This window comes from Pelodiscus sinensis, chromosome W (assembly GCF_052426305.1).
Source record: "Pelodiscus sinensis isolate ZL-2025 chromosome W, ASM5242630v1, whole genome shotgun sequence".
NCBI lineage: Eukaryota > Metazoa > Chordata > Testudines > Trionychidae > Pelodiscus > Pelodiscus sinensis.
In genome coordinates, this window is record NC_143084.1 from 9,047,753 (window position 1) to 9,072,530 (window position 24,778).

A 24,778-nucleotide genomic window follows, 5' to 3' on the forward strand; every position below is an offset into this window, starting at 1 on the left:
GGGTTGCCCAGGATCACTGTAGGCATTTCCACCTCTCCAATTGTGATTTTTCTGTCTTGGAAAAAAGTGCCACTGTGCACTTGTCGGAAGAGGTAGGAGTTCCTGAAGATGTGCGCATCATGCATCTTTCCCGACCATCCCACATTGATGTCGGTGAAGTGAACCTTGTGATCACCAGCATCTGCAGCACCATGGAGAAGCACCCCTTGTGGTTGGGGGGGGGGGCAGGATGGGGATGTATGTTCCATCTATCGCCTGCCTGCAGTTAAGGAACCCAATCGCTGCAAAGCCATCCACTATGGTATCTACATTTCCAAGAGTCACAACCCTCCATAGCAGAAGCAGCCCTCACTATACATTTCCCAACTCCAGAGTGATTCCCCACTGACCGGTAGCAGTCTGGCATTGCAAGCTTCCAGAGGGTAATTGCCACCTGCTCTGACTGTGGAGAAACAGGTCTCATTTGGGTATTCTGGCACCTCAGGGCAGGGGAAAGACATTCACAAAGTTCCAAGAACAAGGTATTGCACGTTTGGAAGTTCTGCAGCCACTGCTGATAGTCTCATGTCTGCATCACAATGCAGTCCCACCAGTCTCTGCTTGTCTCACGTTGCTAGAACCAGCATACTGCTGTGTCCAGAGGATTGATTGGCAGTTGCACTAGCATCAGTGCCAGGTCTTCCGTGAGCAGCACCTCCATGCCATGCCGAGCTTCATTCTCTTCTTGGAGGAGCAACATGTGTAGACTCTCAAAGTACTATGCCATTAGGCACAGTACAACACACGTCACCACCATGGTGGTTTGCTGTAAACCGGGGCTCCATGCTTGTACTGCTATATTGTCTGTGTGGGAAACGAAGGCATGAGCACACTGCCTCCTGTTGATCTCTCTCTCAGGGAGGGACTAGACCAGTGCATTATGGGATGCTGGTGACATTAGCCCCATTCTACCTACAGCACAGTTTTGGACCCAGTGAGCCCCGTGAACATAGCCCAGAATGCAAAGCAACCCATGGTGCATTGCTCTTTGTCAGTGGTGGGCTCCCTGATGGGGATGTGCTACTTTGGACTACATTTGATTCTCCCTTGCAGTGAAGACACGGACCTTTGACTTTGCAAAATCAGGTGGTAAGAAATGAACTATATAATGCTACGAGGTAAGGTTGGCTGTAATATGTGCCCTTTAAGCTCTGTGTTATCCAACCATGTTCAGAGCAGGTATAATCATTGTGTTAAAGCCATTTTTAGCTAGGGGAAAATAATGAACGTTATTTCCATAAGTGGGGGAACACTGAGCAGAGCCTCCCCAGCTGATCTCCGTCCCCGAGCAGGTTCATATGGGTCATAACCAAGACTTTGAATTGTGCCCGGAAACATACCGGAAGCCAATGCAGCTGCCGAAGCACCGGCATAATGTGCTCCGTATAACGAGTGTTAGTTAAAACTCGAGCAGCCGCATTCTGGGCCAGTTGAAGTTTCCGAAGGCTCTTTAGAGGCAGCCCCACATAAAGTACATTACAGTAATCTAGTCAGGATGTAACACGAGCATGGATCACTGTGGCCAAGTCATGCTTGTTCAGTAAGGGTCGCAGCTGGCGGATCAAACGAAGCTGCCCAAGAGCACTCCTGCCCACTGAGGAAATCTGGTTCTCGAATGTTAAAAAAGGGTCCAGGAGGACTCCCAAGCTGCGCACCTGTTCTTTCAGGGGAGAGTATGAAAGCATCCTGACAGGTAAGACTGGAGCCACTGCAGAACAGTGCCTCAGACACCCAGCTCTGCCTGGCGTTCCAGAAGGATGCCGTGGTTGATGGTATTAAAAACTGCCGAGAGGTCCAAGAGAATCAACAGGGACGCACTCCCCCATCTATCTCCCGGCGTAGGTTGTCTACCAGGGTGACCAAGGTAGTTTCAGTTCAGTTGCTTGAGTGCATTGCAAAATGTAACACGCGTGTTTCCTTTCCAGTTCATCAGACAGTTGCTAGCAGTCATTCCTTTGTCAGCACCAACAGAGGGTAAACTTGCACTGCCAGCGGACATCAAAGCTTTGCAACAACACTTGTGTGTGGTACAGCTAACAAGATTGCTTGGTCTCTATCACACCATTGATAAAAAACAAAAGCTGAACGTAGTCCAGGAGCTGATGTTAAGATATCAGCATGGATTGGAGTTTGGTAAGACTATCTTGAAACTAGTAAATTCTGGTTAGACTGTCTTGTGGGCTGAATTTCTAAAAGCTTGTCACTTTTTTTTGTGTAATTTTTCAATTTTGTCAAAAAGAAAGTAGTTGTATTTGTGTCTGGTTGAAAAGGTCTGTCTTTAAACAATCCTCTGGCACAGTGTTTCCCAAACTATGGGCTGCGGCCCAGTACCGGACCACGGGGGGAAAAAAATACCGGGCCTCAGCGTGCCTGGTGGCTGCTGGCAGGGCCAGCCTTAGGCCAATTCAGTCAAATCGGGCCCCGCACCCCTGAACCCAGAAGTGCCAGCGAGTTAGAGCCAGGGGCCCTGCTCCACCAATATGTGGAGCTGGGTCTCTCCCCCGGCTCTGCCTGGAGTGTGACGTGGCATCACGGCCCGGGATTTTAAAACTCTTCAGAGGCACGTGGCGGGGCCACGCTGGCTCAGAGTTCGGCCTCTGGGGCCTGAGTGCGGCCTCCAGCCCCGCAATGTGGAAGGCAGAAGGTAGGGAACAGGCTTGGATGGCGGCGGCGGGCTTGGGCAGAGGCGAGGCAGTGGCAGTGGTGGGGGGAGGGTTGGAAGGAGAAGGGGCTTGGGGAGGGGAAGGCACCAAGGGACGGTGCAGGAGAGACAAATGGCAGGGGGCCAAGTGCAGACAATGAGGGAAAGGGCAGGAGGGGAGATGTCAGTGGGAGGGGGACAGGGTGATGCTGGGAGAGGAGAGGGGAAGGGCATTGGGGCTGGAGGGGGAGGTGCTGGGAGAAGGCTTGAAAGAAGGGGTGGGCATGAGGAAGGCCAGGATGGAGCAAGGCATGTGTGAGGGCACAGAGGGGCAGGAGGGGATGGGGCAGAGAGTGCTGAGGGGGTGGGTATCGGGGGGGAAAAAGGGGGCAGGGGCAGTAAGGGAAAATGGAGGCACCAGGAGGGTGCAGGGCTAAGGAAAGGTGCAGGTACCAGGGGATTCTGGGGTGAGGAGGAGGGGAGAGTTGGCCACCGGAAGCAGCACTGGACGGGGGAATCGGGGAGGGCTGGGGAGATTGGGGGACCGGTGGAAGCAGGGCTGCCGGGGGTGCGAGGTTGGGGGCAGGGAGCCGGCCGGGGAAGATGGGGCGGGGGCGGGGCAAGAAGCGGCTGCCGGAAGGAGGGCTGGATGCGGGCAGCGGGGCTGGCCAAGGGAGATTGGGAGGAGAAGCGGGGGAGAACTGGCTGCCCGGGAGGGGATTGGAGGAAGTGGGGCTAGCCAGAGGCGCAGGGGGGAGGAATGAATCCGCCTGCAGGGAGTGGGACTTGACCCAGCCATATGTAGATCTTGGGGCGCTGCCCCTGTTTCCCCCCCCCTCCTCCGCAAAGCATGAGTTAGTCTGGCCTGGGGATTCTATTGTCATCCGTCCCCCCCGTCCCCCCCCCGTCCCCCCACACACACACCCCTTGAGTAGTTGCAAACTGGCTGGCTTGCTGGCAGACAAACTGATACATCTAGTAATAATACAACTTACCTAATGAGAAAATACCAGACATGTTGTACGTCTGGTATTTTCTCAGTTTTTTTGTGTTTATTTTTGGGCTGCAAAAACAGTACTGGGGGGGAAAAAAGGGTTCCAACTACAAAAGTTTGGGAAACCCTGTTCCAGCCAGCTTTCTGTCTCTTACAGTCCATTTATCCAATCCATGTTCCCTTAACTTGCTGGCAAGAATATTGTGGGTGACCATATCAAAAGCTTTGCTAACGCTGGCACTGGGGGTTTTGGGGAGGACCAGAAACAACTTATTTGAATATTCATCATTTGATTAATGAATATGCAAATGAACACTACCTGTCCTCCAAAAGTTCATGAATGGATTTACTGGTCCCAGTGTCAACAAGTTTGGGAACCCCTGCTCTGCCGGGTCTGTAACTCACCCTGCAATGTTGAGCTAGTATAAAGAACCTGGAAGTGAAACTGACTAGAAGCAAAAGTGAAATGGACCCATTCCACTGTCTGCTTTGAGGGCACTTCCAAAAGCATAAATGAGAAAAAAATGACACATTGACAATGCATTCCATTTTTATAATCTGGCATTAGTAACAGCTGTAAGGAAATTTGGGATTTCAAAAATAACCTGATGACATCACTTAGAAATGTCACCTGATGGGCTGTGAGGCTATCAATTATAGCTATGTAAGAAATTGCCACCCCCCCCCTTATTGCATGTAACAATTTTGATTATACAGTACCTATACTATGTAGGGTGATATGCTTTTTCTCTATAGGGAAATCTTGTTTGAAAACTGAATTGCAGTTTTCAGATTATTACTGTCTGCTTGCAGTCCATCTGCTCCTTGACATGTGGCTAGAGGCAGGTAAGTCCCTGCGGTTGTCTTATTCTTAAAACCTGTATGAATATTTTTGTTTCTGCATGTGTGCTCTATATCCTCTGAACAGGAGGGCTGAATCTTGCTTCCTTCAGATGTCAGTTATAGTTGCTACTTATTTGGGCAGAAGGTGACATTGGTGAGTCACATAGCATTAGTCTGCTGTTTCGGACTAGCCAGGGTCCATCTTCTTGAGGCTTAACTCCATTGTTTTCCAGAACTTATTTTACAAACAATGCTTTAATTGCTTAATTTAGAAGTTAATTATTTAAGGTTGTAACAGGGATGGGTATGTAACTGTTACCATTAATTATTTTATATTGCATTAGCTCAGTGCTGTTCTCATCTATAGGAAGATAAAGTCCCTGCCCCAAAGAGCTTATAAGCTAAAAAGACAAAGCTTGAGGGCAAGGATACAACATTGCAAGTGAAGGAAGGGCATGTGACTGAACGCTCAGGAAGTGGCTTGTCAGTTCTGTAGGTTTGGGATTTTTTTCTGCATAAAACTATTCCTCAAGTGTTTGAGCTATCCTCTTCTGAGATGAGGGTTAGGCAAGCAAACTCCATCTTAAACTGGAAGTTTATTAATTTCATTTTTTCAGTCCCAGTAGAATCCTTGCAACACTACTTACTTCCTTGCTGAGCACTTTCCCCATCCTTTCTCAGTCCAGCTTCTCTGCATCCCTCTGCACAACCTTCTATTTGCTCAAGGGAATAAATTCCCTCCTGATGTCAAACTGCTGGCATTGCTGGGTTCCCGCAACTATAAAGACCACCCTTTGGCATTACTGATTTGAGGGACCCTGGCCACAGAATTCTCCCAAAGGTTTTGGCTCAAAGGTGCTTGAGAAATAGGGAGCTCCACAGGTATCACCACCTCCTGCTTCCTGGTGGTGAGACAGATGCAGACTCTCCTTTCTGGAGAAGCTTTGGTCCTTCATGCTGGGAAGTCTCCTGGAGGGTTCCCCTGGGAAGGTGGCAGATGTAGCCACATGTCTCCAGATTCCTGGCTCTGTTGGGGCTAGGTAGTACCCAGCTAGCCCCCTTCACAGGGTGCTTAAAGGCACTCTTAATCTGATGTGGTTACAGCTGTGGCAGGGTCGGAACAGAAGGCTATATATTAAAAAAAAAAAAAAAAAAAAAAAAGGCAGTGGAGAGGAGATCTCTGCTCCCAGAGTAACAGGGAGGGGCTGGTCTAGAACCAGCAGAGGCAATCAGGGCAGTGGCGCACTTGGGGCTAATTGACCAGCCTAGGCTCATTAGGACACCTGGGGGTAATTAAGAAAACCAGTTGAGACTGGCTATAAAAGGAGCTTGCCTACAGTTGGGGCGTGCGTGGGGCTGAGAGGATGGAGGAAAGTGCTGGGAGTAGGAGGAAAACAGAGAGCAAGTGGACATTAGGAGGACGAATCAGAGAAAAGGAAGGTGCTGGGAAAGGAGCCCAGGGGACTCGGAGCTGTCATGTAGCACGTGTCGGGGACTCTCACAGGCAGCTTCTGTCACAGGGCCCTGGCCTGGATCCTGGAGTAGAGGGTGGGCCCTGGTTTCCTCCTCAACACCCAAATCACCATTTCCACTTGGGGACAAGACCATGGAGTTTGTTCTCCCTTTTTACCATTCGCTGGCCAATGATGAAAGGAGCTCAAACAAACAGTAAACTGATGCCCTAGGTGTGGTGCCTAGAACTGTGGGCTGCTGTGAGCCTCTGAGGCAAGCACATCTGTCAGGAAGTGCAGGACCCACTGAGTTTAAGTAGGAGCTTTGTGTGTCAGTCTATAAATCCAATATGGTTATTTACCAGAGGGTCATTCTCTCTGTCATATGCTGCTAGTGTGTAGCATTTACACTCCTGGTAGCAGTGGAAGTCCAGGCACCTGGAACTAGCGCCTTCTAGCAGGTTAACAAGCATGAAATGAGTCCTGTTGCATGCAGGTTGAATTATTAAAATCTATATTTAAGGTGCCTACATGTTGTCTTTTTGGTGCTGAGCATAATATAATTTATTTAGGCATTCATATAATTTAAAGTAGCTTTGAGTGAGGCGAGAAACATACAGGCAGCATGGGAAGTGTGCGTGAAGAATGAGAGGTTTTCAGCCCAGTTTGTTTATTGTGCCAGTTGTAAACCTTGCTCTTTATTAAATACACTGTTCACACCTAATGTCTGTGTGTGCTTGTGTCCTCATCACCAGGTGAAGAGATCGCTGTGTGGCAGTCCTTGACTTTATTAGAAGGAGGATTAACCCGCAGTCCTTCTAATGCTCAGTTCAAATTGCTGCTCATTCGAATTTACTGCATGCTTGGTGCATTTGAACCTGTTGTGGAGCTTTATTCCAGCCTTGATGCTAAGCACATACAGCACGACACCATCGGGTGGGTAGTATATATTCAGGATAAGTGGTCACACTGGCTCTCATGCTGTCCATGTACAAAATTTTTAAATGTTCTTTTTTCAGTTTCCTTTAGAATTACAAACCAGCTACGTCGTGAAAAGGCTCACAGTGAAGATACTGTGGAGTTTTTAATGACATGAGGGATTTCCCCTAGTACCCTCTGATCAGATTTCTCCTACTCTCCCTATGGTTTTGCAGCATTCTTTATTACTTAGGTGCTGCAGTCAGTCCCAGAGGTAGACATATGTCTGTGAGGGTTTATCAAAATAGCATGTGGGATGAAAGCTGCTTATGTAATTGAGTTAGTATTACACGTAAAACACAGACATCAAATCTTTTTCACCTCCATCATAGTGTCCTTTAATCTGTTTCTTGTTCTACCGTTTGTTTATTGTGTGGTTTTATATTGGTTACTTTTAAATCTGGGTACCACTGAGTGAAGGGGATCTTCTTATTGTTTTTGTTTGTGGAAAATGCCTTTGTATGCGTGGTATGGAGACAGAGCGTAGCTGGTCATGCAGTCTTAAGACTGCTATGGTAAAACATCAGACTGCTCTACATTATAGGCCTATATTGGTATAACTACGTTGCTCAGCAATGTGAAAAAATCACATCCCTCAGCAACATCGTTATACCGACGTGTGTGTGTGTGTAACGCGCACACACACAGCACTGTCTACACAGAGGTGGGGCGGTGTGTATGTCAGCAGGAGAGCTTCTCCCACCGACATAACTGCCATCTCATAGGGAGATGGAATAACTAAGCCAACGGGAGAGCTCTTTTCCATCTGCTTGGAGCATCTTCGTTAAAGCGGTGCACAAGTGCATGGAAGGGTCTTGAAGCTTTATTTGTGGATATCACATTAAAATGTTTTGCTCCTTGGAGGAGGAGATGGTGAGAGGAGCTCTGTGTTCTGAAGAGCATGGTTAGGTAGGTGAAATGAGAATTTAATAAGAGGAACCTTTACCATTTAAAAAGAAATGGAGGAACATTATGAAATTGTACAATTTTCAAGGGAGTTACAAGGTAAAGGCAGAAGCTGTGCTATGATGCTCTGGTCAGTGAGACCATTAGTGAAAATAATCTTTTCAGGGCACTGTGTCTCTGTGCATAATTCAGTTTACGGTGTTGTATTCCAGATACCTTCTGACACGCTATGCAGAGTCCCTGGGTCAATATGCTGCTGCATCCCAATCGTGCAATTTTGCACTCAGGTTTTTCCACTCCAACCAGAAAGATGTAAGTGACACTAATTTCTCTCATGACTCCTCCTAACTAAGCAGTTGCGTTCTCTTCAAAATAACTTGGACACATGGCCTATAGAAAGATTTATGCAGGATTTTCTGTGGGTAGATCATGGTACAGGTTGGACCTCCCTGGTGCGTCACCCTTGGAACCTGAGCTGTCCCAAACCAGGGAATTTGTAGGACAGGGCAAGGTCAGCGCTCCCCTGTTAGCTGCTCCTCTTCCTTGGGTTCCCTTCCCTGGCGTTGGCCCTGCTAACGCTGGCCTGGCATGGGCTCGCTATCCTACTGCCTGCCCGCTACCCCAAGGTCTCCCGGAGTTCCCAGCTGGGACAGCCCGGCCGCTGCCAGCCACACTGCCATACGGCGTTCCCCAAGGTTCCTGGGCTGAGGCCACCCAGCTGCCTCCAGCCCCACTGCCGATGGGGCTTCCACGGCCAGGATTGCCCGGCCACACCACGCTGCTGCTAGGGCTGGCCCCGTTGTCGCTGGGACCTCCCTGGGGTTCCCCAGCCAGGCTGCCCACTTCAGCCGCAAGCTCTGCGGTCAGGGCTACCTAATCCGGCCCTGCTGCCAGCGGAGGTATCCTGGGGCTCCCAGCCGGAACCACCCAGCTGCCGCTGGCCCTGCCGGGGCTCCCCCACCCCGCACTCTCTCTAAGTTGGCTCCCGCTCCCACCCCCGGGGCTCTTTGGTCCAGCAACATCCGTGGCCTTGCTGGGTCATGGATGTTGCCAGACCAGCAAATCCTGTATTTGGGAGGTTCAACCTGTAGAATAATTGAATCCATCATATAGCCACTTGTGGCTATAGTAAAGGTTTGTCACAGCTGTTCAGAAGGGCTTAAAATTCTACCACAAACTTACTTGCTGGCATTCAGCTTTTGACCTTTCATTTGCTAAAAGCCAATATATAATAAATATTTCAGCTGTACTGATATGGCCATTTTAGATATGGCTAAAGAACAGTGATTTCTACGTTACTGTAATTAAATGGTGCGAAACCGTCACAGGGGTAGCCGAGTTAGTCTGTAACAGGAAAAACGTAAAAAACAATGAATTGTCTACCCACCTAGCAGGGTGGGTGGAGGCTTCACGTGCTCCCCTACCTGGATCTGGCCTGCGGAGGCCCTCTTGCCCACTCCTGGTCTAGCAGCACCTTAAAGACTAACAAAACATGTAGATGGTATCGTGACTAGTCCATGATGACAAATTCATGTTTAGCATTGTGGAAAGTTCCATGGCAGCATGGGATGCTACCTGAGGATCCTGAAGCCTCACAATGGACTGGTTGAAGCAGGATAACTTTATGTATGGCTACTCTCAGTACTACAGGTTGTCATAATCGTGCAGTAGGGCATAGAGTGAAGGTATGAAGAGAGGAAAAATTAGATTAGCTTTATCAAAAGCTGTGGCTTCATTAAAGCAAAGCAGAACTAAAAATTAGCTGCAGTACATCAAGATGAGGATTTGGGATTCTGTAGTGCTAATAATTCATTTGAACTGCCACCACCAGGCCAGCAGAGGGAAAAGTGGTGTGACTTGCAGGAAAGTCTTCCTGATATAGAGAAGTCTCGCTATAATGGGGTTCTTTGGGGTGGAGCTGATAAAAGAACATAACGGCCATACTGGGTCAGACCAAAGGTCCATCCAGCCCAGTATCCTGTCTGCCGACAGTGGCCAGCCCCAGAGGAAAGGAACACAACAGGTAATCCTCAGGTGATCCCTCCCCTGTCACCCACCTCCAGAGAAACAGAGTCTAGGGACACCATTCCTACCCATCCTGGCTAATAGCCATTGATGGACCTAACCTCCATGAATCTCTCTAGCTCTTTTTTGAACCCTGTTAAAGTCCTGGTTTTCTCAACTTCCTCTGGCAAGGAGTTCCACAGGTTGACTGTGCACTGAGTGAAGAAAAACTTCCTTTTGTTTGTTTTAAACTTACTGTCTAATAATTTCATTTGGTGACCCCCTATTCTTATATTGTGGGAATAAGTAAATAACTTTTCCTTATTCACTTTTTCCACACCACTCATGATTTTCTAGACCTCTATCATATCCCCCAGTAGTCTCCTCTTTTCTAAGCTAAAAAGTTCAAGTCTTTTTAATCTCGCCTTATATGGGACCCGTTCCAAACCCCTAATAATTTTTGTTGCCCTTTTCTGAACCTTTTCCAATACCAGTATATCTTTCTTGATGAGGCGATCACATCTGTACGCAGTATTCAAGATGTGGGTGTACCATGGTTCTATACAGAGGCAGTCAGATATTTTCTGTCTTATTCTCTATCCCTTTTTTAATGATTCCTAATATTGTTTGCTTTTTCTGTTGAGTACAGGCAGTCCCCGAGTTACGCGGATCCGACTTATGTCGGATCCGCAGTTACGAACGGGGCTTTTCTCGCCCCGGAGGACGCAAGTGGCGGGACGCCCAGATGCGCCGCAGTCCCGCTGCTGGCGTGCTCCACAGCTTTGCTCTGCGTCTCCCTGGTCTGCTGGGGGGGGGCTCCCCCCAGCAGACCAGGGAGACGTGGAGCAAAGCCGCGGAGGATGCGGGCAGGACCGCGGTGCGTGTCAGCGGTCCTGCCACCCGCGTCTCCCTGGTCTCCTTGGGGGGGGGGGCGGCGGCGCAGCTAGTGCGCCCCCCCCCCCAGCAGACCAGGTTTTTCTCGCTGAGGACGCCTGGAGTAGAGCAGCTGGGGCGCTGCTGGGTTGGTCCCGCAGCGCTGCTCCTCGGCGCTACTGGACCAACCCGGCAGCACCCCAGCTGCTCTGCCCCAGGCGTCCAAATTCAACTGCTGTTGAAACTGATCAGCGGCTGATTCCAGGAAGCCCAGGGCAGAGCAACTTTGCCTCGGGCTTCCTGTAGTCAGTGCTGGTCAGTTTCAGCAGCGGCTGAATCTGGACGTCAGTTCCGACTTACATACAGATTCAACTTAAGAACAAACCTACAGTCCCTATCTTGTACGTAACCCGGGGACTGCTTGTAGTTGTAGCCAAATTAGTCCCCATCATATAATCATAGACCACTAGAACTGGAAGGGACCTTGAGAGGTCATTGAGTCCAGTTCCCTGTCCTCATGGCAGGACCAAGTACCATATAAGGTGCCACAGGACTTCTCCTTGTTTATGCAGATTCAGACTAACATGGCTACCCCTCTGATACTTGTAACTAGATATAGAAGTACTGACATTTACACTCATTTCTTTAATGTTGATGTGAGTATTTATGACCATTAGAGAAGTTTCTTCCACTCTTAATCTAGAACAATTGTTACATGATTGTATACACTCTTCATGATGGATTCAGGAGGTACATTTCATACCACAGAATGAATTTTAAGACTTAGCACATTACATGATAATGCTCTATAAAATCATGAGTGGTGTGGAAAAAGTGAATAAGAGAAAGTTTATTTACTTATTCCCACAATATAAGAACTTGGGGTCACACAATGAAATTAATAGGCAGCAGGTTTAAAACAAACAAAAGGAAGTTTGTCTTCATGCAGTGCCCAGTCAACTTGTGCAACTCCTTGCCAGAGGATGGTGTGAAGACCAGGTCTTTAGAACAGGGGTTCAAAGAAGAGCTAGATAGGTCCATCAATGGCTGTTAGCCAGGATGGGAAGGGATGTTGTCCCTAGCCTCTGTTAGAGGCTGAGAATGGGTGATGGGAGAGAGATTGTTTGATGGTTTCCTGTTCCCTCCCTGTGGGGCACTGGGCACTGGCTGCTGTTGGCAGACCGGATACAAGGCTAGATGGACTTTGGTCTAACCCAGTATGGCCGTTCTTATGTTTACAAATGTTGATCCTCACAACATCCCTAAGAGGTAGGTAATAAATAGAGAATTACCCCATTTTACTGAGGTGAGAACTGAGATGTAGACTAGCTGATTTTTGCCACACTCAGTCATTGGCTGGGTCAGGATTAGAATTTAGGAATTTTTTTTTTGGCTCTCTAGTTGGTTTGCCTGCCCGGAGGGGTTCCTCCTCCTCCAGCTCAGTGGGCAGCCACTCTGCTCCACTGCGCAGCCCCTTTAAGGCCAGCCCCATTAGTTGACAGGGAGTGGTCTGGCCCTTACTTCAGGGTGTGATGGTGACAAACCACCAGTCAGTTTATAAGGGGTGGCCAGGCCCTCAGTTCAGGGCATGGCAACACACACAGGTTAGGAGCTCCTTGTTCAGGAGGGGTGCAGGCTGATGGCCTGTGGCAGTGGCAAGACTGCCACCCAATAGGTGGGTGGCAGGGGGGGTGCAGGCCCACTTGCTCCACTGTGCCCCAGCCCAGGGCCCTAGGGGCAGCAATACAGGCTGCTACGGCTCAGCGGGGGCTCCAGCCTGAAACGCGCCGGCCTTGGGGCCTTTAACAGCCCCCACTACCCCATGGCCACTTCCGTTCTCCCCCCTCGGGCAGTACCTGGGTGTCAGGCGGCAGAGGCAGGGAGTCCAGGAGGGTCTCGTCCCACCGGGGCGGTCCGGTCCAGTCCTTCGCCGCTTGCAGGTCAGTGGGGCTCTGTTGGGCTCTGCGTGCAGGCGGGGTCGGGTGGTTGGGCCAGGCCTCAGGGTCAGGGTCCGTGGGAGTCCGGGGCGGTGCCTCTGGTTGAGGTAGCTGGGGCTGCTTCTCCCGGTTCCGGGGCAGGCGCTGGGGCGCAGGGTTGGGGTGGCCCTGTGGCTTCTCTGTTGCTTCTGGGAAGGTAGGCTGGCTACGCTGGGCCTCCACCTCCCAGGCAGGGAGCCGGTAGTCTGCCTCTGGGCCCCGGCAGGTAGGGGGCCCTGGCCAGGCCTCAGTCCCCACTCCCCAGGCTGGGAGTGCAGGGGAGGCCTCTAGCCTCTTGGCAGGCTCAGCCCTGACTGAGGCTGCTGCCTGGGCTTTTATAGTTCTGGGCCCACCCCCTGGCTTCTGGTCAGGTGACGGCAGGGTTAGCCTCAGCCCAGCATGGTGTCTGGAGGGGTTCCTCCTCCTCTGCCTCAGCGGGCGACCACTCAGTGCCCCAGTCGATTCCAGAGAAGGAGGAGAGGCAGCAGGGTGCAGGGGGCTGCTCCCCCCCCCCCCCCCCCCCCCCCCCCCGTTCCTGTTCCTGCCTCTGCACCAGCCGGAGCCCTCCCTGCCCGCTGAGGCCTGCTCCCCTGGACGCCACTCCAGTGGCTGCTCCTCACCACCACCACCACCACCACCAGATGCTGCTGCTGCCTGGGGGGGGGGGCCTGCTGGCTGCCCCCCCCCTTCCTCCGCTCCAGAGAAGGAGAAGGACCCCACCAGCACCACCACCCAGAGGCCTTTTCCACCTGGCTGCTGCCCGCCCGCTGCTGCCGCCGCTGTACCACCTGCACCCCGCCGAGGCACATGAGGATCATCAGTTGGACTGTGGAGGGGGTTTGTTTGTGGAACTGAGCCTCTTATCTGCTTTTGGAGTGGTGATGGACAGAGACACCAAGAGGGGGGCTGGAGGAGAGGTGCAGGAGCCCTCCCCCCGGTCCAGCTGCCCCCCCCATACCACCACCCCCACGACCCCCTCCACCAACCCTTGCACCACCAGGACTCGCCCCTCGGTGGGGCTGGCTGCTCCCCCCGTCTTTGTCATCTGGGACTGTCCTGCTGCAGCTGTGGGCGAGGACTGAGCCTCCCACAAGCGCTCGTGGGTGTGCTCCCCCCTTGGACTTGGCCCCCCTCCCTCAGCAGTGTTGGGCTGGGGGGCCCCTCACCCCTGCTCCCCACTCTGGAAGCCTTGCCCACCCCAGCCCATTAGCCAGTTCTGTTTCCTTCTCCCTCCCTCAGTTTGCTGACCAGCCCCACCCAGCCTCAGTTTGTTCTATTTGCCCCACCCACATTTGGCTGGTGTTCTGTTTTCTGGCCCTTACTTTGCCCTGCCCCGCCTTGTTCACCCAATTCCCCCCCCCCCCCCCGCAGTCTTGTAGCCCCACCCAGAGTTCCGGTCCCTGCCCTGAGCACTTGTCCCTCCCCCTCCCCTTTTTAGTTAGCCCCCCTGCACATCACCCCCCCCCCAACAGCCCCATAGTCCCTTTTCGTACCCCAGTGCAGCCGGAGGAGCCGGCCCCCGCCCTGCACCCGTTACCTTCCCCCTGTCTGCCCTGCCAGCGCCCTCCTCCTCTGCTCCCAGCCTTGCAGGGAGGAGTGGTTGCTGGCCCCTCGGTAGGGCCCTCCCTCCCTGCAATCAGTTGGTGGGAGGGAGTGCTTCCCCCCCACCTTGCGTACACCCTTCCCTTGCGTGTCCTTCCCTCTGTGATAGTACCCTCCTCTGCTACAGCTTTACAGGGAGGACGGGCTGCTAAACCCCCACCCCTTCCTCAGTTGTGTCTTCCTGAAACCTGTACCCTTCCCCTCTCTCTCTCTCCCCCCCCCCCCCCCCCCGCTTTTTCCTCTCACTGATGCCCTCCTCCCCTGCCTGTTGTCCAGTGGGGAGGAGCAGTTAATTCCGGCCCCTCCCACCCCCCCCCCCCCCCCCGCCATCTGTGACTCCTTCCTCCCTCCTTTTATGATGGAGGAAACCCCTGCCCCTGTCAGTCCCATGGTGCCCCCATTGCCACCGGGCCCAAAGAACGCTGCGGCCGACCTCCCGACCCCCGGCCCAAGCTCCACCACTGCCACGGCCGACGCTCCCTCAGGACTGGGAGCAGCCTCCACCTCGGCCGGAAAAAAGGGCCGGGGGGGGGGGAGAAGGGCAAAGGCCGGGCCCCGAAGGCCAAACCTCCCACTGCCAAAGCTGCCCCGCCCACTGTGGCCCCATAGTCAGCCACAGCTCCTCCTTCCCCTGCTGTCCCCCCCCCCCCCCCCCACACACACCAGCTCTGGGGGTGAACTGATCACAGCCCCCAGAGCATACGCCCAGGTGGCCGCTGCTGTCCCCCCACGTGCTGTGTCATCCGCCCCGACTGCCACCTCCAGCTCCATCCCTGGCGGCTGGGGCCCCTTCCCCACCATGACCAGGAAGCACGGCGTTCGCTGCCTCCTGGTAGCCGCCTCGCCCCACATGGAAACCTACGTGCGGGCATTGGCGAGGGTGGTGGGGGCCTCGGCCATGGGGGCGGCCTCCAAGATGTACGGCAAGGCGGTGTTCTTCCTTGCCTCAGAGGCCGCCGCCCAGGAGGCGGTGGAGAGGGGCCTGGCAGTGGGGGGCGTGCACGTGCCCCTCGAGCTGTTGGAGGACCTGGGCGTACGGGTGGTTCTCACCTCCGTCCCGCCCTTCCTCCCTAATGCCGCCCTGCTGCCCTCCCTCTCCACCTTGGGGAAGCCTATTTCTATCATAAGCCCTCTCCCGTTGGGCTGTAAGGACCCCGTCCTCCGCCACGTGTTATTGTTCCGCGGGCAGGTGCAACTGCAAATGCCGCTGGCAGCGCGTGGCGGGGAGGCGCTAGAGGGGTCCTTTATGGTGCCCTACCAGGGGGCCCTCTACCGGGTCCACTATTCGAGGGGTGAGGCCCGGTGCTTCCTCTGCCGGGCGATGGGGCACGTGCACAGGGACTGCCCCTTGGCCCCTACTGATAACCCTACGTCCCAGGTGGCCGATCCCGTCCTTACACTTGGTGTGCCCCTAGTGTTACCGATTCGCTTGGCCAACTTTGGCGCCGGAGCTGAAACGGCCGAGCCCTTAGGGGCGACGACGGGTGCCGAGCGGCCGGGTCCCGAGCTTGGGGCGCCCCTTCCCTTGCAAATGAGGTGGGGCGGCCATGTCCCCTTCCCACTCCCGCCCTCCCTGTCCCTGTACGGGAGGTGCCGCAGCTAGGCGATCCAGACTCGGGGGATGTTCCCCCTGCTCCTGACCCAAATTCTGGTTCCCTCCCCTGCACCGATCCTCCCCTCACCCTTGTTCACGTCCCTGTCCCTGACCCACCCTCTATGAACCGATCTCAAGCCCCGAGTCCTCCCCTGTCTCCAATTCCTCTCCTATCCCTATCACTCCTCCCCTTGCTAACCCCGCCCTACCGTCCGGCCTAGAGCCCGCCCTCCCTCCCAACCCTGTCGTGACGTCGGCTCCCCCACCACTGTCCCCCCACCCCCTCTCCACCCCAGTCCCTGATGCGAAACCCATCCCGCTCCCATCGTCCTCCCACACCACTGTTGTTGCCGCCCCCACGGGGGCCGTCTCATTCCCCGTAGCTGTGGGTGGCCCTCGGGGTAGTATTCGTATCCCCGATCCTCAATCCCTTAGGGGCTGCCCTGTTCCCTCCGCCGCCCCTTCCCTTGCCGGGGTTGGGGACGCGCAGCGCGGCGTTGGCGCCATGCAGGGGGTTGGCTCCCTGCTTGTCCGTCTCCGTGGCCCGTGAGCTACATCTGGGGGCCTGGATGGAGGAGAATCCTGGTTCCCCCTCTGTGCTGAGGGGCGAGCTGCGCCAATTCCTCGCAGATAACCGTGGGGCGAAAGGAAAGGTGCAGCTCGCCCTCCAGCGCTGGGGGGGACTTCCACTCCATCCTCCAGGCCACTAGAGCCCTGTTGCAGGAGGGGAGAGGGACCAATAGGCAGGACGATGCGGCCTACCGCCGGACCCGCAGATTTCGGGACGCTTTCCTGATCTTCAAGTCGGAGAGCGGTCTGCTGCGGGAGGCTGCCGACTCACCTGCCCGCGAGGATCCACCCCAGCCCTTGTCACGAAGTACACCACATTTGTAACATTCCATGCCCGGGGCTGTAGGGCGGGTCTCCGCACGCACCTGGTGCTCTCCTTCCTTCGGGGGGGGGGGTGTACTCAGTGGCCTTCCTGCAGGAGACCCACAAGACTCCAGCCGTCGAGGCTGGCTGGCGGCTGGAGTGGGGGGACGGGGTGCACTTTAGCCACCTCAGCACTCACTCGGTCGGGCTGGCCACCCTGTTCTCCCCTGCCCTACGGCCCGAGGTGCTGGGGACCGCCGAGGTTGTCCCGGGCCGCCTGCTGCACGTCCGGGCCCGCGTGGAGGGGCAGACATTGAACCTGGTAAACGTCTGTGCCCCGAACGCGGGCCCGGACCAGGTCACCTTTTATCGGCAGGCGGCCACCTTCCTCGGCACTCTGGATCCTCGGGAGGGCCTGGTCCTGGGCGGGGACTTGAACACCACCCTCAATGACCGGGACCGTGTAGGACTCGCGAACTGCCAGGCCGCGGCAGACGGCCTCAGGGAGATCGTGGAACGTCACTCCCTGGTGGACGTCTGGCGAGACCACCACCCGGACGACAGTACCACCTTCACTTACGTCCGGGTGGGGAAAGAGCGGTTGAGCCACTCCCGGTTGGATCGCATTTACCTTTCACGATTCCATCTGGCACGAGCCCACTCCTCCAGCGTCCGGCCGGCCCCGTTCACGGACCGCCATTTGGTGTCCGTGAAGGCCTCTCTGACAGCGGAGAGGCTGGGGCCGGCCTACTGGCACTTTAACAATAGCTTGCTGGAGGACGTGGGCTTCGTGGCGTCCTTCCGGGAGTTCTGGCGGGGGCAGCGGCTCACCTTTCCCTTGGCGCGGCGATGGTGGGACGTGGGGAAGGTGCGCGCCCGGCTCTTCTGCCGTGACTACTCCCGGGGCGCCAGCCGGTGGAGGGATGCGGCGATAGAGCAGTTGGAACAGGAGGTCTTGAAGCTTGAGGGGCACCTGGGGTCGGCCCCTGAGGATCCACCCCTCTGCAAGGCGTACCGGGAGGAGCTCTGGGTCCTGGAAGGTCACAGGGCCCGGGGTGCCTTCGTTCGATCCTCGCATCCAGCTACGCCCTGGAGAAGAGGGGGGCCAAAAAGCATGTCACCTGCCTTTTGGCGGAGGACGGCACCCCCCTCACGGATCCGGTGGAGATGCGTGGAAGGGCCAGGGCCTTCTACGCCAGTTTGTTCTCCCCGGATCCGACCGAAGCCGACGCCTGCAGGGCGCTCTGGACCGAGCTCCCGACGGTCAGCGCGGGCGACCGAGACCGGCTGGAGCTGCCTCTCTCTCTGGCCGAGTTCTTGGAAGCCCTCCGTCTCATGCCCAACAACAAAACCCCGGGCATGGACGGGCTGACCGTGGAGTTCTACCGCGTGTTCTGGGACGTCCTCGGCCCGGACCTCGTCACCGTCTGGGCCGAGTCCCTGGAGAGCGGGGTCCTCCCTCTGTCGTGCAGGCGAGCGGTGCTCGCCCTATTGCCGAAGAGGGGGGACCTCCGCAACCTACGGAACTGGCGTCCCGTCTCGCTCCTCAGCACGGACTACAAGATCGTAGCGAAAACCATCTCGCTGCGACTGCGGTCCGTGCTGGCGGACGTGATCCATCCCGACCAGACCTACACCGTCCCGGGCCGTAGTATATTTGACAACTTGTATTTGGTCCGGGATCTCTTAGAGCTCGGGTGTAGGGACGGCTTGTCGTTTGCCCTCCTGTCCCTGGACCAGGAGAAGGCGTTCGACAGGATGGACCACGGGTATCTCCTGGGCACCCTGCAGGCCTTCGGCTTCGGGCCCCGGTTTGTGGGTTTTCTCCGGGTGCTGTACGCCCTCGCGGAGTGTTTGGTCAGGCTCAACTGGACCCTGACCGAGCCGGTCAGCTTCGGGCGGGGGGTACGCCAGGGGTGTCCGCTGTCGGGCCAGCTGTACGCTCTGGCGATCGAGCCCTTCCTCTGTCTCCTCCGTAGGAGGTTGACGGGGTTGGTGCTTCGGGAGCCGGAGCTGCGGCTGGTCCTGTCGGCGTACGCCGATGACGTGCTCCTCGTGGTCCAGGACCCGGGCGACCTGGCGCGGGTGGAGTCTTGCCAAGCCGTCTACTCGGCAGCCTCCTCCGCCCGGGTCAACTGGGTCAAGAGCTCTGGCCTGGTGATCGGGGACGGGTGGCGGGCCGGCTCCCTCCCACCCGCGCTTCAGGCCATCAGGTGGAGCGCGGGTCCGCTGCTCTATCTGGGCGTTTGTTTATCCGCCACGCATCCTTCTCTGCCGGAAAACTGGCAAGGTTTGGAGGCCAGGGTGGGTGAGCGGTTGCGGAGATGGGCAGGACTACTCTGGTGCCTCTCCCTTCGTGGGAGGGCGCTGGTGTTAAATCAGCTGGTCCTGTCCATGCTCTGGCACCGGCTCAACACCCTGCGCCCGCACCCGGAGGTCCCGGCCAAGCTCCAGAGGGCAGCTTTGGGGTTCTTTTGGCCAGGACTGCACTGGGTCTCTGCAGGGGTCCTGTCCCTCCTCCTGGAGGAGGGGGGTCAGGGCCTGGTCTGTGTGCGCAGCCATGTCTGGACCTTCCGCCTCCAGGCCCTGCAGAGACTCCTCTTCAGTGCAGGTAGTCCGGCATGGGGCACCTTGGCCCACGCCTTCCTCCGCCGCTTCCAAGGGCTCCGATACGACCGGCAGCTCATTTTTATCCACCCGAGGGGCCTTCCGCGAGACCTCTCAGAGCTGCCGGAATTCTACCAGGACCTCCTCCAGACCTGGAAGCTGTTCTCGGCGACCAGGTCCGTTGTGGCCTCCGAGGGGGCAGACCTCCTCGCGGAGCCCCTGCTCCACAATCCAGCCTTGTGCGTGCAGGTGGCGGAGTCTCCCTCGGTGCGCCGGAGGCTGATCCTGGCAGAAACCACCATGGTCGGGGACCTCCTGGACTACGACGGGGGGACTGGGTGGATCCCCGAGCGCTCGCTCAGCGCATGGGGCTCTCCACCCCCCGAACCCCTCTGCGCCTACTCCAGGAGGTGAAGGCGGTCTTGCCGCGGCCCGCTCTCGACTTCCTGCAGCGGTCCTTGCGAGAGGGTACACCCCGCCCCTCCCCTCCTGCAAAGCCTCCGTCCCTTATTATTGGGCCCTTGTTCCGCGGGCCCCCCCGGCCTTCTCGTCCCTGGACTCCCAGCTGGCTGCAAAATCTGCAGCCGGTCTGTTTCCGGACCGCGCCAAGGCAACATCTGTACACGCTCGTGCTCCACACTCTGCATTTCCCCACCCTCGTGTCCCGTCCCGATACTAAGTGGCGGGACTATTTAAGACCTGTAGAGGGTGGGGAACCCCCATGGGCCAGTGTGTTTTCCACCTTAATCTCACAGCCGATCAGGCACATCAGTTGGCGGCTCCTTCACAGAGCCGTGAGCACGGGCGTGTACTTGGCGCGGTTCACCCCAATCCCAGACACCTGCCCCTTTTGCGGCGTGAGGGAGAACCTGGCGCACGCCTACCTCGAATGCGCCAGGTTGCAGCCCCTATTCCGGCTCCTCCAGAACCTCTTATTGAGGTTTTGGCTGCACTTTTTCTCCTCACCTATTCATTTACGCACACCCTATCCGTGGCCCCACAAAGTCGCGAGACCTCCTCATCAGCCTCCTCCTGGCCTTAGTGAAAGCTGCCATCTATAATAGCAGGAGGAGGATGCTAGACGAGGGGGTTCTCTGCGACTGTGGGGCCTATTTCCGCTCTTCCCTCGTGTCACGAATCCGGGCAGAGTTCCTCTGGGCGGCGTCCACTGGCTCCATTGACAGCTTTGAGGAGCAGTGGGCGCTGTCCGGGGTTCTCTGCTCGGTGTCCCCATCCGGTTCCCTTGTTTTGACCCTGTGACCCGCACCCCCTGACCGTGTGTTTCATTATTTGTCCCAAGTATTTAGTTGAACCCCAGGTCCAGTTGTTTCTCCTTCAGGCTGGGGGAGGGGCTTTTAGAAGTTGGCGGGCTTTGCCTGTCCACTTCCTGGGTTTCAAATAGTGCCCCACCACAGGCTGCCAGTGGGAGGGTTCTTCACTTGGTCCTTCTACCATGAAATAACAAAGTAAGAGTTATCTGTACTGCGTAGAAATGTGTGTTTGTGTGGTACATACAGTGCAGTCATTGCATAGGACGAGTGGGCAAGATGCGTCCCTCAGGCTGCATTCAGCCCACCAAGCTGTTTCATGCAGCCCACAGCCTGCCCTGCTGTGCCCCCACCTGCAGGCCAATTGAGACCCAGTAGCAGTGGAGCGTATGAAGTCTCCTTCCCCTGCTGGGGGTGTGCAGCACCAGAGGGACCTGCCAGCTGTTCAGAATGGCTGGCAGTTCCCTCTGGGCGCCATGCACTCCTGTGTGTGTGTGTGTGTGTGGGGGGGGGGGGGGGGGGGGGGATGAGAAGAGACCTCCTGTGCTGCCCCTCCCCATGAGGGAGCACACGAAGTTTCCTCCCCCTGCATGCAGTGCCTAGAGGGCCCTGCCCGTTCCGGAACCGACCTGCTACCACTATCAACTTTGAAGTGGCCCCCCTAAAAAGATTATTGCCCACCCCTGGCATAGAAGAATCTCCTTGGTTTGTCAGTAGCTAAGTTTTTTTCAGTGTGTGAAGTTTCTGTAATGCTTTAACTGTCTTCTAAAGGTGGAAATGGGGTTAGGAGCAAAATGTGGCTGCAACTGATGTGAAAAAGACCTTGTGGAACTTGTGGGATGTAAATCCCATGTGTGTGGCAGAAATGCTGGATAGATGGCATTTTAGCAAGCTCTGTCTTACTTGCCTGGCTTTTGGTTTTGCTCTGCTGAACTTACTTGTCAAGGTCTTTGGTATTGCATGTGATGGGTGCACTTGCATTACATCAAAACATTTCTGGATGGAAACCTTAATTTTTTTTAGTAGATGAGTCTTGGATTTTTCAACATAATGTTCCATTGAGAAGAGGCTCATACTTTTGTTAAGCCATGTTTGATCTGTTTCCAAGTAATTCAGTGGAAGAGACTGCAATTTAGGGCAAAGATAACTTTCATTGATTAAAAAGTTTGACAGCAACATAAAAGGAAAAAATGAAGATTTGGAGAAAAAGCTTTGGACGTAGCTCTCTTGACTGAACACTATAGACTGGAAAGCTCAAGAAATCCTATTGATCTGGAAAACAGCTCAGATTCAACTAACATCTGGCTGCATTACTGCCTCTGGGCATTAATTTAGGATAAGGTTATTCTTGTTTGAATTAAAAATGTTTTGGATGGAGAAGACCCAGTTGCCCTTTTCAGTGTCTCAGTGTGCACATCCACATACAGATCTATTGAATTGCATTCCGTGTGGTGTTGGGTCACACTTGACATGAGGAACGCTACTCAGATTCTGGTGTCAGTTCAGTTTTCAGAATTCGTGGAATACTTCTTACCTGGATTAGTGTACTATCTCATCTCAGAACTTGAATCAAAGCGGAGAGAGATGCATTTGGAATATAAACTTCTATCTACAACTAATTTGAAGAGACAGTTTTGAAGACCTACAAATGTCATTTTTCTTCTCATGGATACAGCATTCCAGACAAGTCATTAAAGGCAGCTGAGTAATAGTGTCCTTGATTTTCACAAGACAAGCATTGATTTATTCATCATCGGAGCTGAACAATTTCCAGTAGTCACCAGTTTTAGGTTTGTGTAATGGAAGCTGTGCTACTGTAAGCATTACCAGCTTGCCTGTAGTATTTATATTTAAATCCTGTCTTTTTTGCAGATTGCAGCAGACAAAGGTTCATTTCCAGAGTTTTGTTTGAATAGGACAATGTCATGCCAACAATGGGGAAAAATAGGGCTTCTAATAGAGGTCATGCCTCAAATGTCATGAGTTCAAAATCTGCCTGCAGTTTTCATTCTTGCTGCTCAGTTAGGTGGTTGCCTCTTCATCCTACTGACACAGCGGTGGGAACCTTTTTTGAGTCGGGGCCGCTGACCCACAAAAATCAGTTGGGGGTCACACGCAAGTGAGAAGCGCAAAAACCCCCACCCCAAACCAAAAAAAAACAACCCCTCACTGACGTGACCCCAACTGAGGAGACGGACCCTCCCCATGTTCCCCTCACACCCCAGAGCTTGGGGGGGGGGGGCAGCCAATAGATTTTGTGTGTTCCTGCCCCGTGGGGGAATGGCGGGGGGCGAGCCTCAAGGCTTGGGCCAGATCCAGGCAAGCCAGGGGCTGCATTTGGCTCCCAGGCCTTAGGTTAGTGGTGGGCAAAAGTGCCTCCATGGGGTGGATCTGGCCTGCGGAGGCCCTGCTGCTCCCCTGCCCCCAGGCCAGAAGGCTTCACATACTGCCCCGTCCCCAGGCCTTAATTGGCCTGGGGGCGAGGGAGTGCGCAAAGGCTCCTTCCGCCCTGCCAGGACCTCGTGGCGCTTTGAAGCACCACGCACTGCTCGCAGGGTGGGGGGGAGCGAAGGAGATTTTGCGTACTCCCCTGCCCCCAGGCCAATTGGGCCTGGTGGCAGGAGAGCTGCGTGACGCTTCCTTCACCCTGCCCTGGCCTTGTGAGGAGCCAGTGGCACTTCAGTGCCACGTGCTCCTCACAGGGCGGGAGGAGGCTTCCTGTGCTCCGCAAGCCCTAATTGGCTTGGGGGTGGGGGAGCGTGCCAAGCCTCTTCCAGGGTATGGGTGCCTAGTGGGAAGGGGCGGCAAAGGGACTCCCCCCACCCCCAGACCAATCATGGTCTGGGGGTGGGGTAGCCCCACCCCTTCCTGTTTAGGCCCTGCCCCTTCCAGGGTGGCCTGCGGCTACTTCAAAAAATTTTGAAGTGTCCCCTGGGCAAAAATTATTGCCCACCCCGCCTCTTAGGTTCTCCACCCCTGTACTAACAGTTCTGATGTCAACTTCCTGGATTCCCTTCTAGTTCCCCAGCAACCTCTAACTGCAGTGTTAAAGGAGGATTTCTTTAAAAGTTACCTTTTTAGCCAGAATACTGTCTGCTTCTTGTTCCTTGCTTTTAGCTACTTAAACTGAAATTTCACCAAACTATATCTCCACCATACTGTCCAAATATGGAAACCAGTAAACATTCCCTGTAGTGTTGTGTTCATGGGACTTTGCTGGAAACAATATATTTAGGGCTTAAGTTGTGTGGTCTCACGTGAAAGTTCAGTTAATTTTAGTGAACAGAACTGATCATCTTGAATTCAGCTAGCATGCTGAAAAATGCATTCGTTTATGCTCCATGGTAAGGCAAATTAAACACCTGGCAAGATGACTGATGTTACCAAATCCTGTAAGACATGCATTATTCAACGGTCTTGAATATTCCTGTTCTGAAAGAGAACACAAAGGGCAGACAGGAGGAAAAGAGGCAGCAGGACAGGCAGTCCCCGGGTTACGTGGATCCGACTTATGTCGGATCCCTACTTACGAATGGGGCTTTTCTCGCCGCGGAGGATGCGGGTGGCGGGACCGCCCAGACGCGCCGCAGTCCCGCTGCCTGTGTCCTCCGCGGTGAGAAGCCTGGTCTTCGGGGGGGGGGGCGCAGCTAGTGCGCCCCCCCCAGCAGACCAGGCTTTTCTCGCCGCTGGTCCGTTTCAGCAGTGGCTGAATCAGGACGCCTGGGGCAGAGCAGCTGGGGTGCTGTCAGGTTGGTCCCCGCAGCGCCGAGGTGCGGTGCTGCAGGACCAACCCAGCAGCACCCTAGCTGCTCTGCCCCAGGCGTCCCCAAGAGCAGCTGGGGTGCTGCCGGGTTGGTCCCGCCACGCCAAGGGTCGGCGCTACCAGACCAACCCAGCAGCACTCCAGCTGCTCTGCCCCAGGCGTGTCCAATTCAGCTGCTGCTGGTCAGTTTCAACAGCGGCTGAATCTGGATGCCTGGGACAGAGCAGCTGGGGCGCTGCCAGGTTTGTCCCCGCAGCACCGCACCTCGGCGCTGCGGGGACCAACCTGGCAGCACCCTGGCAGCACCCCGGCAGCACCCCAGCTACTCTATCCCAGGTGTCCCCAAGTCAGCTGCTGCTGAAACTG

At 55.0% G+C, this 24,778-nt stretch overlaps 1 protein-coding gene across 3 annotated transcripts in view; it reads left to right on the forward strand.

Moving 5' to 3' along the window:
* Positions 1-24,778, forward strand: part of LOC102450730 (N-alpha-acetyltransferase 25, NatB auxiliary subunit-like) — a 161,494-nt gene that overhangs the window by 69,544 nt on the left and 67,172 nt on the right. For all 3 annotated transcript variants that reach the window (XM_089775109.1, XM_089775110.1, XM_089775111.1), the window contains 4 exons: positions 1,965-2,172; positions 4,431-4,520; positions 6,724-6,904; positions 8,065-8,164. In XM_089775109.1, coding sequence (XP_089631235.1) covers positions 1,965-2,172; positions 4,431-4,520; positions 6,724-6,904; positions 8,065-8,164 — 579 coding nt within the window. The remainder of the gene's footprint in view (positions 1-1,964; positions 2,173-4,430; positions 4,521-6,723; positions 6,905-8,064; positions 8,165-24,778) is intronic.